This window comes from Pelodiscus sinensis, chromosome 3 (assembly GCF_049634645.1).
Source record: "Pelodiscus sinensis isolate JC-2024 chromosome 3, ASM4963464v1, whole genome shotgun sequence".
Lineage (NCBI taxonomy): Eukaryota > Metazoa > Chordata > Testudines > Trionychidae > Pelodiscus > Pelodiscus sinensis.
The window spans coordinates 74,662,561-74,678,646 of record NC_134713.1 but is presented as its reverse complement, the minus strand read 5'-3'; the positions used below and the strand labels follow the sequence as shown (position 1 = coordinate 74,678,646).

Below are 16,086 nucleotides of genomic sequence, written 5' to 3'. Positions count from 1 at the left end.
AAGCAACCGAAACCAGGATATGTTCAAAGGAAAATGTTTATACCAACTCAAAGGAAATGACTATACTAAACATTATAAACTTGTCATTTCATAAAGTCTTATTTTTTAAATTATAACAGATTTAAACACTGATATTTAATAGGAAAAATATAAAAAAAATACACGTCAAGCTCTATACTGTTAATATATTGATATAGTTTTGGTAAAAGTATTAAATATATGAACACATAAAATTACTACATTCTGTTCTTCAATATTCATACATTTATGGGAGACATAATTTAAACTGTTCATTAGAATGAGACATTTTAAAATAAATCTTTCTGTCAAATGAGATGATCACAGAACTAAATGTGATCGTTAACTCAAGAGTTACATTCTCCATACTAATTAAGATATTTCACAGCTAATCTAGTGACAGCTTTCTTGTACTACCACTTACCTAGAATAAGAAAAACATAAGTATTATTTTTTAATACTGGATAATCTAAAAACTCACACTGTTACAATAATCCATATTATTTTTTTAAACCAACAGCAAAATATCTTTAATTTATACATTAGAATGACACAGGTGAGGGCAGATCCTGCAGACACTCAGAAGAGATATGTCAGAGTACAGATCTGGGCGAGACTGACTCTACATGAAGGATGGAATTTGAAGGGCCAATGAACTCTGTAGCAGAATTTCCTGAAAGTCTTCCTCTGTGCTGAGAGTCTCTTCAAGGAGGTGTGGATGCAGCCTCTCCTACTGTACTGATCTCCAGCATCCAGAGGAACCCCTATTTCCTTTATTAGCTATCACTACTAACTCTGAGTCTCCATCCCCAATTGGAGCTATGTTCTCATACTCCTGGCTTTTTTGCATTTATGGAACAAAAACCTACTGTATCTGTAGGAAAGGGGAAAAGTTGATAAGCAGTGGTGCCACCTTAGAAACTCTGGCCTTGACTATATTAGATAATAACAATAGCAATATTGGCATCCCCCCTAGTGGAGATGCAGCTTATACTTACTTTCCCCTCCCCCCAGAATTGCTTATATGTGCTTCTGAAATGAATTAAGCTATAACAGAAAAAAAAACAATTTAACAGATATAATTGTGTCTATAAGTAAGAATTTTTGCAAGTAGAAAAATACTGTCAAGATTCACAGTGCTCACTGATATTATGGTATTGGTGTAAGTTTCTTTTATTGACCTGATCTGAGTAAATAATCCTTGAAAAATATTAAAGGGCAATGGTCAAATGAATTCTATAATTGATCATTCAATTGACTCATTCTTAAAAATTCCAGTTTCTGGAAAAGCATCCTTTAAACTGCAAGTCTATTTTGTTTAGATTGCCTTAAGAAATGTTACAAATGTTCTTTTGCTGTCTTGTTGATATTTATACAGGCAGTCCCCGAGTTACGCGGATCCGACTTATGTCGGATCCGCAGTTACGAACGGGGCCCGTCTCCCTGGTCTCCAGCAGACCAGGGAGAGGAAGCAAAGCGGCGGAGCACGCGGGCAGCGGACAGCCCAGACGCGTCTGGGCTGTCCGCTGCCCGTGTGCTCCGCGGCTTTGCTCAACTTTGCTCCCCGTCTCCCTGGTCTGCAGGCCAGGGAGAAGGGGAGCAAAGCAGAGCAAAGCCGCGGAGCCCGAGGGCAGCAGGACAGCCACGGCGCGTCTGGGCTTTCCCGCTGCCCCCGTGCTCCGCGGCTTTGCTCCGGACACCTGTGGTACAGCAGCTGGGGCGCTGCCAGTTGGTCCCGTAGCGCCGCTCTGGGCGCTACTGGACCAACCCAGCAGCACCCCAGCTGCTCTGCCCCAGGCGTCCCCAAGTCAGCCGCTGCTGAAACTGACCAGTGGCTGACTACAGGAAGCCCCTGCCCCAGGCTTCCTAGAATCAGCCGCTGATCAGTTTCAGCAGCAGCTGACTTGGGGATGCCTGGGGTTCTTAAGTTGAATCTGTGTGAAAGTCAGAACTGGCATCCAGATTCAGCCGCTGTTGAAACTGATCAGTTTCAGCTGCGGCTGAATCTGGATGCCAGTTCCGACTTACATACAGATTCAACTTAAGAACAAACCTACAGTCCCTATCTTGTACGTAACCCGGGGAATGCCTGTAATGGGCTTCAACAAAGGAGTATAAAACTAGGAACCTCAAAGATATTTAGGCAACTTCCATTGCAATAAACGGGACTAGGTGTCTAAATACGTTTGAAGATCTGAGACTAAGTAAGGATTTAACCTTGCCTCCATTGGCATCATCCTGAGTGGCTGAAGAGAGGACACAGATTCTAAACAAAGTGTGGTTAAAAGCACAAATAAACTTAAAAAAGGAGATACATTTTATTTTCCACTAAATGTTTTTAGTTACAATAATTGTATTAGGTACAAAATTTTCACACCAATGTGATTTACTTAAGAGTGCAAGGCCGTCTTTTCACAATGAGTATTAAGAATGTACAGAATGGAGCCCTGACCCCTAACTGGGACTTTTGGGTCCTACCGTAGGACAAATAATAAACAACAAAAAATTCCAAGTTGGTTTTCTTTTAATGTAGACATATATATTTGCTTGGATACTCTTTACATATGGAAGGTAAAAAGGACTCCAGACAGAATTGCTCCCCATCCCGAGCTGATACACGACTTCCTCAGAGGAAGGGGAATTTATATTTTGGAGAAGGATCTGTAGACTTGTGTTCCGCTCTGCTCATGGAAGGGAGCATTTGGTCCCAAGTATTTGGGCCAATACTACCTATTGTAGGTCCCCTCAAGATTTAACAATTTATAATGTACTCCTAAAAACATTTAATATTAACAATTGCTTAGGATGACAGGAGTTGATCCTATAGCATTCACTTCAACTGGAGTCTTTTCATCGGCTTTGATGGGATCCCATACTGCATAAGTGTCTTCAGATTAAAAATGAACAAAGAAGTTCACTGTAAATGTAAATAGATTATGTTCGGAGGCAGATGAAGGCTCCCTAACTAGTATTCCCAAAGGAGAGGTTGGTTCAGTTAACTGTGAATTATAAAGTAAACATCCATTCAGATTTTGTGTGGTTTACCAAAATATAATCACCATCACACAAATCCCTCCACCAGTGTTCCCTGTAAACTGTGTACTTGAGTGCCCACTCAGGAGAAATTCAAGTGTTCCCCAGCTGGTTAGCAGAGTGCCTGCAGCCGGCAACATATGTTTCTATTGGTGGTGCACATCCACACATGCATTGGTGCACATAACATTAATTCTTCATATGGACGGAAAAAATGAGAGGGGACATTTCCCTCTACCCAGCAATTTAAAACTGTTTCCAAACATCTAATTTATGCACTGTTGACCAGGTTTGAAGGGAGCAACTGTGCTCCCCAGGAATCCTTCATCAGGTGTCCATTCTTTCAGCCTCTCCTGAATCCTCCCATATGACATTCCATGATGGCCCTGGACTCAAGACTGCCCATACAAGTCATAAGCTACATTCCCAATGACTAGACTCAGGCCATTCAGCAAGCCTCAGAAATTTTGGAGTGCAAGCCTGTTCCCTCTAATACTCTTCATACCAACAGACACACATTTGCTTCTCACTTGCTCATTAAAAGGCTCTTCTCTCTCTCTGGCTCCTCAGGTACCTGCCACTATTTATATTTAGTTTGGGGGTTGGGTTTTTGTACCCGCAAAAAACACTTCAGGGAGCCTCACTCAGAGACTGCTATCCTCCTCAGGGACATGGCTATGTTTCACGCAACAAAGGAAAATGCTCTGTTCCATTCACCCCATTTGCTCATCAAAACTTCTAATCGCTCTCTACAAATTTTTTAAGCTGTAGTCATGATATGAAAGAGATGTACTGGATCACTAAGGCTATGTCTACACTGCAGTGCTATTTCGAGATGCCATAGATATCCCAAAATAGCTATTCCGCATCTTTTGAATGCACCCATTATTTCTAAATATAATGGGCTCGCTATTCTGACATCCCTGTAAACCTCATTCCACAAGGAGTAAGGGATGTTTTGGAATAGCAATTTATTTTGAAATAACTGCTGTGTAGACAGTGCCAAATTTCTAAATAACCTATTTTGAAATTGACTCAAAATAAGCTATACAATTTGTGAGCTAAGGGTGCAGTGTAGACACATCCTCAGTGTATCCCCCTACAAAGACAAGATCTAAACCTTGACATTAGGGACATTAAATGTGCTACCTTATGCCTAGTTCTGGATGTCTTTTACTCTTAAAACTTAGCTGATATCAGTAGCAGATCTGGATACAAAAGAAACACAATGATCAGATACTTAATCTTAAAGAGACAATCATCTTAGAACCTAGCACCCAAAGAAATGTTGAAAACAGATTCTATTTCGAGCATCATAGCTGATCCTAAATTCCCCAGTCAATATATGTTTTATTTATATGTTTTTACAATTACATATTATTTTTTCTTTCTCACTTTACAGTGTTATGTGAAAGATCTACTGAAACAAAAAGGGAAAACAATACAATTTACTATATACAAAGTGAGGTCAAATGCACAAAGTAACTAAAGGAAACAAAACTCCTCAGATTTCTTCCAGCTGCAGTAGTCTTAAGTGTAACAATAGCAGTTAAAAATGTTTTAGATAGAAGTGTGAGGTTTTGGCTAATTCTGGACCTTTAAATACAGATATAGAAAATATACTATTTTAGAAACAAAATACAGGTCTATGTAGCACTTTAAAGACTAACAAGATGGTTTATTAGATGATGAGCTTTCGTGGGCCAGACCCACTTCCTCAGGTCTGGCCCACGAAAGCTCATCATCTAATAAACCATCTTGTTAGTCTTTAAAGTGCTACATAGACCTGTATTTTGTTTCAGCTACACCAGACTAACACGGCTACATTTCTACCACTATACTATTTTAGGTTTCTAAATCCTTACACAAAAATCAAGCCCATTCATACAATCATTTTGGAAAGCAGAACCAGACTCTCATATAGGACACCACCACTAGCTGCAGTTCTAAACAAGACCATCTAGGTAAAGACTTTAAAATTCAAAAAATGGAGCATAAAGTTAATGAAGCTCTCACATGTAATAAAAACATGTATAAAGCATGTAACACATTTTAAACCAACAAAACTGATCTTTTTTGTGTGAACATATAAACAATCTTATTAAGCACTTTCAAAGTTAAACCTTCATCCCTGGGTAAAAGAATAATTGGAGCTGAAAGAGACCCTAAGTCAGAGTTCATCTGCCAACCCCTCCCCCGCACCCTACTCCTGGTTTTAAAAATATATATATATATATATATATATATAAACATCTTTGCCATTAAACAAACTTCAGGAAACAATCCTTTCACTGTAATATTGGGGCTTCACCCTCATACATAATTCCTTTTAGATTACAGAACAGTAGAAGTTTTAAACTGCTGTACACAAAAATCACAGGAGGTTTCTGTCACTGCACACACACTATACCCAACTCTGCCCTCTGATAAATGCATACACCTCACACTAAAGACAGGATCTATTATAATGCAGCTAATGTGGAATGTAAAGTGCAAAGTGATACTAATTTGATATGGTACAATTCCGTAGAAGTCCACAGAATTACACTATGTAGAATATGGTCCTTTATATTTACTCTTATAAATAAATGATGGTCCCATTTATGCAATTTGAGTAAGGTGTGATTCAGAAACAAACAAACTAGTTAACCTATAACTTCCTTCTGAAAATAATGAACAGCTCAAACCAAAGACATGAAGATGCTGAATACATAGAAAGGCATGTGCAAACCAAAACAGAAAAGGAGCTGAGTGTAAATATTTACAAATGTACTCTTCTTTAATTATAATATATAAATATAGAGACACCTCTGGTATGTTTCCATCTGAAATAATGTGTATAGCTCTAAGTACTTCATTACCAGAAAGATAATGACAAGCTGACCACAGTTCAGAGAAGATCAATCAAAATCAGAGTGCTGAAGGGAATAACTTAAAAAGAAGAGATAAAGTTCAATACTGCAACTGTGTCATGCACTGAACCTTCACTGACTTAAAGAAGTATAGGCTCTAAAAAGATCTAAATATGCACAGCTGAGTTAAACAATGACAAATGGGAAACATGATTACAGTCCACATGTAACTGACAGTGTAAACACCAAGGGAGATAAATTATTTACAGTACTATAAGTAAATAGAAGTGGGTATAGTAGGATGAAATTATTAAAGGGAATTTGAACTAACTATAAAGAAATTCTTCCTAACAGCAAGATCTGTTAGGCTTTAAATAATTTCTCAAGTGAATGGGATGGAAAATCCCATAATTTGGAATATTTAAAGCTATACTACACAAAACACTAGAAGTGTATTTATAGGGAACAATTCTGCATAGACAACTAAATTATGCAGTGGGTTTTTCCTATACTTAATTTGTAGGATTCTCAGAGATATAGTATCTAAAAAGGCTGTGGAAAAGCTGTATGTAAGCTATGCTCCTGTACCTATATACGTGCTGTAGTAGAAGACACACTAGTTCTAAAATAGTATACAGCAATTTATCCTGATAAATTCATAATATGACTGCAAAGCCTTTCTCACATGAGCTATCCTTCTGACTTCAGTAGTTGAATGATTAAGAACTCATTGCATAAGTACAGTTTTGGAGGATCGGGTCCACTGAAAATACAGATTCCAGACTCTCTTTTAACAGCATGTAATCTCTTTGTATAACATTTCAGATTTTAAAAAGGACTTTGATTATTGCTACTATCCATCCACTAGTGACTACTGTCACTTCCAAATCAGCTACTCAACTGGAACAATGTATTCTATAATAATGAAGTATATGAAATTCAGACACAACCTGAGTTAGGCATCACTTCTTCCCTTCTTCCTCCCTCCCCCACCTTACAGTAAACCTTTGGGAGAAAGAAGAGACCAATATCACCAAAAGCCATGTATTTAATTAACATTTCACCAAGAAAAAAACAAAATGGGATATATTAAAATACTTTCTTTGGTATAATGGGAGTAATTAATTATGAACCACCCATAAATTAGCTCATTAAGACATATATTTGAGAAAAATCCCAAATTGCTATGCTATCTTTTATGGCATTGCTTACTACCAGAAATCTTTAAATCCATACAAATATTTATGACATGTAGATTAGTATAGTATCTACAAACATTTACACTTGAAATTATTACCTCCTGAAGACACCAGCATAACTCACATATTAGCTTATTAAATGTCCACATCTTCTATGTGACACAAAAGATAAACGGGCTTCAACATTTCCTACAATTGTATGACATTATCTTTTAACTAGCTGTGCATATTTTCCATTATGTAAGCATATTACACATTACGTGTTTTAAAGTATCAGTGTCAAAATCCCACACATAATATGAACAGTTAACATTTTTCTGCAGTTACATAGCTCTAATAATACTGCTCCCCAATACATTTATGAATAAAATTGCAGTCCTTTAGACATTTGGTGTGTTTTTAATATCTTTAACAATGAGAACAAAACATACCAAGGTATTAAACAGAAGACATTATTTTCATTTTTTTTCTAAAAAGCATGTTTATACAATTGCAAAGAGCAATTACTAACCTAAAGAAGGTGTGGAGGTGGGGGGGGGGGGAAGGGGAGGAGGAGGAAGGCAAGGAAACTGATAGCAATCAGATTTGACAGTGGATTTCAGCAATTCAGTCTCACGAAAAGCGGCAGCAAAAGAGCTATTTCATCCATGCCTGACAGTGCAAAGCAGGAAGTGCAAAAATTTAAAAATAAGAATTCCTCTTACATTAAAAATAAAATCTATATTTCATTTCACAGTTATCCCTGATTCCACGTGAAAACAAATAATACTGGTGAGTAGGCCCTAGAGACGAGAAGACCTATCACAATAGGTCAGAAATCTTCCCCTACCAAAACATCACCACAAAGCAAAGCAACATGCCAGCAGGCACTGTTTCTTAGGTTGCAGTTACCTCCTATCAGCTTCATCCTAAATAAATTCCTTGAACATGAACAGTGAACATGAGCCCAAGCATACAGTAATATGTGGAATAAGAGCATCACAATAGAATATCATGTAACAAAACCTCCCGCAAACCACTGCAAACGTCATTTAAAGTGGACAACTATGTTAAAAGTTAAGATGCCATTAGCTTTCCTGACATGGCCATAACCCAGGCTGAAATAGTCTCTTTACTTGGCAGATATTGATCTCTTTTTTTCCCCCTGATCATCTGAATATTTTTTAGACGGTTGATTGAATTCAAAATGTCATTGTTGCAATTTGGGACTAATACAGCATGGAGTGGGATACAGGCACACTGGTTTCTCACAAAGCCCGTCAAGAATCTTTGAAGTTTTCAAAAATTCCTGATTATCATTTCTTGAAGCTGAAACTTTTTTACATGAAGACATTTGCTTGAGAGTTTCCATGTACAAAATAAGGCTCCAACCAGGTATGTTAAAAAATATAAATAATAGACACATGTCTTTATGGTCAGTGCCCTTAAGGCTTAAAGAGACAGTGTCCTTAGTTTTAATTACAACTTGATACATTTTCCAAAAGAGATTTAACCCTCTCCCCCCCCACCCCCCCCCCACACATATTCAGAGACTGATGAGTCACATATTATCATAGAGATGTTTTCATGTCTGTATTACTACAAAATCAAACTACAAATTACATTTACTTTCCCCAAATTAATCTGGGATGAATTACTTTTAAAAATGGTCTAATTTTATAGGAAGAGTGTTACAAGAAAAATATGTTCATATCCAACCTAAATGCCAAATTTATTTATTTACCCTTTTCCATGTTTGTTTGTTTGTTTTTAAAAACAAACACCTTTGCACAGAGGAACCTATCCGCTCCTAAGCAAATGACATACCTAAAAAGTTTAAATCTTATTAAAAACAGGATGTGAGATTTAAAACAATTGAGAAGGGAAACTTTGTACCCGGCACAGCATTGTTATGAGATAAAATATTCTTTTGCCAAATCCACCAACTATGGATACCGATCTTATTTGAGTTTAGAGGGTGATGCAAAGATAACCAACCCATTCTTACAGCAGTTTTTTTAAATATAATATAGATACAGATGTATCTAAATATCTAAAACGATAGATTGTTTCCCTTCCAGTGTAACTCGATCACCATTGAACTCAGTCCAAAAGGGGAGGGATTGAAAAAGATGGGAGACAAAAGTTGCTCTTACTTGGTGTACAAAAACATCAACTGGAGACTCCAAGGGGTTTCCCTCCCGGTTGATCATGGAGATGAACCCGAATCCCATTCTCACATTGAACCACTTGCAATGGCCTGTTCCGTGTAAAACCTGGGATTCCTCCTCTTCCTGCGCCGGCAACTTTCCGGGCTCGTCTCCACCTTTACTCGCCCCTGCTGAGGAGGAGGGGGAAAAAACACAAGATGCAAAGCAGAGAGTTAAATTCTGGTAAAGATCATTTGCCATCCCATTGTACAGAGGGGTTACTAAGCGGGCAGAGAAACTCACTCGCTTACTATAATATCAGCCCGTTTCCTATCCCTCCACGCAAAACCTTTAAAAACACACATACACACACTGCCCAAAAAGCACGCAGGCAAGCCGAGAGGAAAGCCCGCATATGCCCGCTCTCTTTCGCACAGAACAGCCCACGTCCTGTATCTACGCGTATTTTTCCATTTCACGACAACTTCAAGCCACTCAACGCCCCCGAACACGCAACTTTACTTGAATATTGCTGATTTAGGACCGATCCCATTTTCCAACAGAAATTCTTCGGTAAATTGTTCTCCTCTTGCAAAGCGCGACGGGGGTGGAGAGAGAATGAGCCCAAAAGGGGGCAGATTGCACAACAACTTGTTATTGCACATGCAGCGGCGGATCTAGGGCTATTTTCCAACGTGCATCCATCCCTCCCCCTTTTGGAATAACTCTCACTTAAAGTTGGGGGGACAGGTGTACAGGCGTTTTCTCATCCCACCCCTGAAACCGTGCTTAGTCGCCCAGGAACAATTCAAACAATAGCCCCCTGAAAGCCTTTCAAGTTTGTGAATCGGTGTGGGCGGTACAGAACATTTTTGGAAATCCGTATCAATAGGTTTGTAGAAAGCCCCCCTTGCGCGATCTGATAAAAAAAAAGAGAGTAGCGCATAGTGGTGTTAAAAAAAGAGGAGGGGGAGGGGAAGAGAGAGAGAGAAAATCACAGTAAAAACAATAGAATAAGAAAATTAACCTTCGGCCATGTTGCCCCACGGGCCCTCTGCTTCAAACTCGTGAGATGAAAACTTTCCTTTTGGATCGAAGTGGTCTTCTGCATCAATCTAACATCCTGATTTTGAACGATCGCAAATTTAGCTCGCATGGTCTAATGTGCTTCCCCTCTTTTGATTTTTCCCCTTCTCTCTCCCTCAGTTTCTGGCCCCCTGCGCACACGTGACTTTGTCAATTACATGCTTTCTTGCAACTAATTTCACATCGGATCCTTAAGGGGTTGGCAGGAGTCTGAAGTAGCCAATCGCCATTTCAGCGTAGGATGACACACCAAAATAATTTATGAATGAACAAGAAAAATTCAAATACGAACTTGTCTTACATCTAATTTGCACACTTTACGGTAAACCGGGATGACGTATTGTGGGGGTTTCTGTGCGCGTGTGTGCACACATATAGAGAGACACGTACAGCTCCATATGGAGCTACACCGCGCCCCCAGACGTATAACTGAACTTATTACTATATATGTGGTCAGTCACAGGGAGGCAATCTTATATGTGAACAGGCACACAAAGTATACATGATCACCTTTGCTCTGTGTGTATGCATAACCACAGAAGCACTCTGTGCAGATACACACCTTACTACGCACATTGTGTGTACACAAATTATCTGCGTATTTGCAGGCATTGCTACTTCCTTAATAAAAGTGGTATTTCAACACATGTGAATCATAACTGCATTTTTGCCTTTCAGCGACTTTTTTTTCTCCTGTAGACGCGCTAGCCAAAAATCGACTGCTTCGTGGAATTTAGCAGCCTGATCACCTTATTTTAACGTCAACAGCGTAGGTTCCCAGGAAAACGTCCTATGTACTCTATACAAAAGCATACACAACACACTTGGTGTCGGCATATAAATTGACTATTTCATAGTCAAAAGCAACGCGTACCGGAAACGCTATATCACCTTAATACGGTTCACAGTGTGTTGAGGTTTAGCGTTTCAAAACATTTTTGGAGGGGGATGGGGTGAGGGATTGCACTTCACAGGTTCCTCCGCCATCTCTTTCCGGGGGAGGGGATGTGATTAATGACTTCCTAAATAAGAGCCCAGTTTCCAAGCCTAGCATTAGAGTGAACCTTAATCAGCAGCGATTGTTCTCCAGGAGCATGGTGGTGATGGTGCTGGAGGAGGATGAGGAAAGGCTGAAAGAGAAAAGGAGGATTTGCTAGGGAGGAGGAAGGCGAAAAAAAGAAAAGGAGGAAGAAGACAAAAGGAAGAGGAATAATGCTGGGCTGTAGACTGCAGTTTTAAGTCTCCAGTACTAGTGTGTGGGAGAGTGAAACATACAAAAGAAAAAAAATTACCTAACGGGTTTTACTAGTCACTAAGCATTGGAATTCTCAGGTACAGTAGGAAAAGAACATAGACATCATTTCTACTATTGTACTTCGTATACAACGTGTTTCAGATAATATTTTCCTAAATATATAAAAAACTTATTAATCAAAAGTGCCCATTTCCTTTGTTTTCTTCCTAGAAAAAAGGACATGGATAAAATACATGACCGTGCAGTTATGAAAAACATAAAACCATGCCCATCTTTTCATGTGAGCAAACATCCAATTCACTGCACAATCATAAACTTAGATTTGGTGACTCTCCTGCCCCTGTAACATTTAAAAGATAGATTATGTACCTTGTTAAAATCCGAGAAAACGGGGTTAAATTATTTTCTGATTGAAGTGGCATTACCCCGCCACTCTACCCCCTTATTGCATTCACAATAAACAGAAATAAATAAAAAGTCAAAACGACAAACTGTGACCCACACAGATTTTGTACAATTGTTTTATAAAATTGCAAATCACTTGCTGTTTATAGAGATGGCGTCAAGCAGTCTGCCCAATTAAGCAAAACCCCTTTGCTCTGTTGGGCCTGTTTACTCTTTTTGTTGCTTTTCAAGGAAAGTGTAAATCGCTCTCCTTTGTCTTTAATTTCTGTTTGAAATAATAAGGTGCCCACTTGAACATTTGTTAAAAAGAGGTGGGGGTAGGCAAAAGTGTAAAAATACAAGCAATCTGGCAAGTGGAGCAGAAGCTCTAAATCCTGAAATTCCTTTGCAGTCTTCAACCGTAAATTTCCTATAGGTTATTTCAACAGTGGAGGTCGACTTCCTACACTGACCTGCCTTACACATTTATGCAATAAGCCATTCCCCCTTTCGTTTCCTCTTCCTAATAAATGCAATTAGTTTACAAAGTTAAATTAGTATTCAACTCACTTTATGTAGGTTGAAAATTAAAAGCTAAATATTTCCCCTTTATATAAGATCTGCTATATATGATTTCAATTTTGATATAATTAGTGGAAAAATAAGAGCAAGGCAGCTGCAGGGAATACATATTTAAAGTATTTTCTACAAGGAGACTGAAAAAGACTGAAAGTATGTATATGAAAATATCAAATATTTTATATGCCTACAAAAACCAGGAGGCATCTATATACATGATTTTTTACAGTATCTTTTATAAGAGTGTGTATTTTTCTCAGATTGGTCTTCTCTCTTGGCATTTGGCTGGAAAAAATGCTATAAAGACTAGACTATTGGTTTTACTCATCCTGGAAACAAATACATTGAATTGATTTCCTGTATTTTATACAGAAATTGTCCTTTGTTTCCAGATAGTTTGAGTTTTGTAAAAAGCATTGAAATCTTATGCTTTTTATCAGAGTAACGTGAGGAGTGTGAACACAGCAAAAGAAATGTGAATGTGGAAAGGATTTCCTTCGCTTCAACATAAATGCTGATTTTGTAAATTATTCGGGGAGGGGGGAACGGAGCTTCACAAGTGGTTTTCACTGAGATTTTTCAGGCCTCCAGTATTAGTGGAATTAAGGTTGGGGTCACTGGACTGGTCACTGGTGTCAGATGTTATCGGCTCATTCATTTCCTGCAAGGGACATAAGCCTTTCAAGTTTTGCGGAAGGTAGAGAGCTGTTGCCAGCTGGGAACTCTCATTCCAAAATTCATTCACAATCAGCAACAAACACTTTTTTTTAGCACACCCGGGTCGGGGAAATTCGAGGATCCCGGTCATATTTCACGCGTTAGAGAGATGCCGCTGTCTTTAACCTCGCCTTGTTCTCCTCACACAAAACAAGCTTTTTCGTTGAGAGTATTACACGGAGAAAGAGTCGGATTCATGAAGCCGTTCCAGGGTTTCCTTTGGCATCAACCTCCCCCCACCCCTCCCCGCCCCGCGCTCTGCTGCCTGTTTTCTAATTTGTCGTGTTTCTAAAACTTCTCTGGCTTTAATTTTTTTCTCATTTCCGATTTCTTTCAATGCCGCTTCCACTCCTCCCACCTCATGTATCTGAATCAAAACTCATGTTTGACACTGTGAAAACCGAGCTCTTCAGACAGCTTCCATGCCCCATGTTTTAAAAACACTCTGTAGTTCGGCTCGGGTGGCTAATCAAGAAAAGCAGGAGCGCGCGCCTCTGCCATTGCCCTGCGAGAACCACCTAGAAAGGGATTTGTGGGGAGGGGGGAGAGATTTTCTTTTTGAACTAGTGTCATCGCCCGGAGCTGGAATTCCCCAAATCCTCTTCCCAGAGCCAGCGACGGCCCATTCTCAAACGTGCCAGTGTGGGGGAGAGAGAGCCCCGGCGCGCTGCGCTTGGGCTCCTTTATTTTCCTGCAGCTCAGAAGTCTCTGGTGTTTAGCGCGATGGTCTCTATTAAAACCAGACCCGACGCTGCGGTTCTTTCGGAAACGAGGGGGAGGGGCAGCGCCGCGTTGGCTGGTCAAGTCACCCACCCATCTCCCCTCGCCCACCTGGAACCAGATTCCAAACCCGGGTGACGGGCGCTCCTGGCTTTGCCTAGGCACCCACCAGACAAGCTGCTACTCTCCAAGCCTGGCCCCACGTGGGAGCCGGCGGCGTACTCCCGCCTTTCGGGTACCTCCTGCCTCCAGCCAACCCGGGCCTGCCTCCACCAAGGCAGCCAATTTCTGCCCCGCCCCACGGCAGGGGATCCCCAAGGTCCCGCCAACTGAGCAGCGCAGCGTGGCCGCCTAGGCGGACCGGACCTGTTACCGGGTGTTTTGCTGCACTGCATCAGTTTCACCAGGCTATTACCTGTAGGGATGCCCCGCCCTGAAAGTTGCAAGTTTAAGGAAAAAGCCCCACACCCAGAAGCTGTTCTTTGCTGTGCACACTCGCTCCGTCCCGCAGGATCGAGGTAGCTTAGCTGTTCCTTTAGCAGGGGGGAGGAAAAATGTGCATAGTGTCTGTGTGGCGGGGGTGCTAAGAACCACTGGACCATATATGATGGAAGGCACTTCAAATGAGGTGCGGTAGCACCTCTGGCACCACTGGGTTCAGCACCTTGACTTTCCTTTAGTTTTTGAAGAATTCTTCTGAGCCGTCCATGTCATGATCCCCTGGTCAGAGAACTCTCCCCTCCCTCGATAGTCTTCACGCTCAAACTACCAGAGGAATGAATGAAACTGATCACAGCGGCTAGAAGGCAGTAGGCGGGAGAAGGCAAGACAGTCTGGTGGGTATGACTGCTTTTCATGTCATTATGACCCACCCCACCATACCACTTTCTATCATTCACCGGCGCTGGGCTGGCTTTGTTGAGTGTCTGCCAGTGTTACCTATTCCTAAACTTTGAACATTCCTCCTTAGCCCTAATGTCAAGATCCCTGGGCTGTGTACAGAAAGACAGTGAGAGGAAATTCAACGCCCTAAACCAGATAAAGCATGGGTTCCCAAACTGGGGGGCGTGAAGAAATTCCAGGGTGGGAGGGCGCGAGGCGACCCCCCCCATCAAGTTTTGCTGCCCCAGTCAGTTCCTTTTTTTCCTCAAGTTTTGCTGCTATTTTGGGGGGGGAGGCGTGAGGGTTTCTCAAAAATCAAAAAGGGGGCGTGATGCCTAAAAGTTTGGGAACCACTGATAAAGCGAATGAATTCAACAAAAAATCGGGAACCTATCTTCTTTTCCCCATTTCACTGTTGTTTACGTTGATTTCTTTACCTTTTTCGACGACTCCGTTGTCCCGACTATAAAAGTTAACACTTAAATATCAGGTGGTGTGGGGGTTTTTTTGTAGGAACTTAGGACTTTACTCCTCATCTTAAGTATTTCTTAAAATATGGGGGAAAATCTTATACTTTTTGACCGACGACGCTTCTTAAGGCTTATTTTAAAATTTAAATTAAATAAACCTCGTTCCGAATTAATTGTTCTCTCCATAATTAAAAACTATGAAAAAAATCTAATATGCACTTGTATGTTTGAATACTAAGTTACTGGCATGTTATGCTAATACCTTCGCTATTTACATGCTTTACATTATTTTAGTGTTAATTATCGATTCATGTAATGATCTGTTAAATGTCAATTGTTTTCCAGAATTTATTAAATATTTTATTCAACCATAAAAATGGACAGTTAGCCAGCCATTTGCATTTTGATCACGTTAGAAAAAGTTAACGTCATCGTGCAGTCGAAAATGGTGACACGTATTTAACAACTTGATGCTGATCGCATGGTTTTTAAAAAAATGTGTCACGTAGGTGAACGACTGGAACCTATCCAATGTTTACGTCTGAACTTTGAATATGTTAAGTAATATTTGCCAGCCACTATTTCCTCTTCATTCTTGGCTAAAATATTTTGTATCAAAGTATGTATTTTGTGTTTCACGTTCATAGGCGGTGCTATATTAATAAATAAACAAGAGTTTGGGGGAGGGAAGGTTAAAGTAGGCGATTTTAAATAGTTTATGGTAACAATATAACACATTTTGATACTGAAAGTGAAACTGTT

At 40.0% G+C, this 16,086-nt stretch overlaps 1 protein-coding gene across 5 annotated transcripts in view; it reads right to left on the bottom strand.

Annotated features, from left to right (window-relative positions):
• LIN28B (lin-28 RNA binding posttranscriptional regulator B) overlaps positions 1–16,086 on the bottom strand; it is a 148,545-nt gene that overhangs the window by 118,206 nt on the left and 14,253 nt on the right. Inside the window, exons 1-2 of one of the 5 annotated variants that reach the window (XM_006118448.4) lie at positions 10,259–10,591; positions 9,238–9,419 (exon numbers count right to left, since the gene is read on the bottom strand). In XM_006118448.4, coding sequence (XP_006118510.1) covers positions 9,238–9,419; positions 10,259–10,268 — 192 coding nt within the window. In that variant the 5' untranslated portion in view covers positions 10,269–10,591. The other 4 variants (XM_006118447.4, XM_006118446.4, XM_006118444.4 and 1 more) reach the window with 4 other exon arrangements.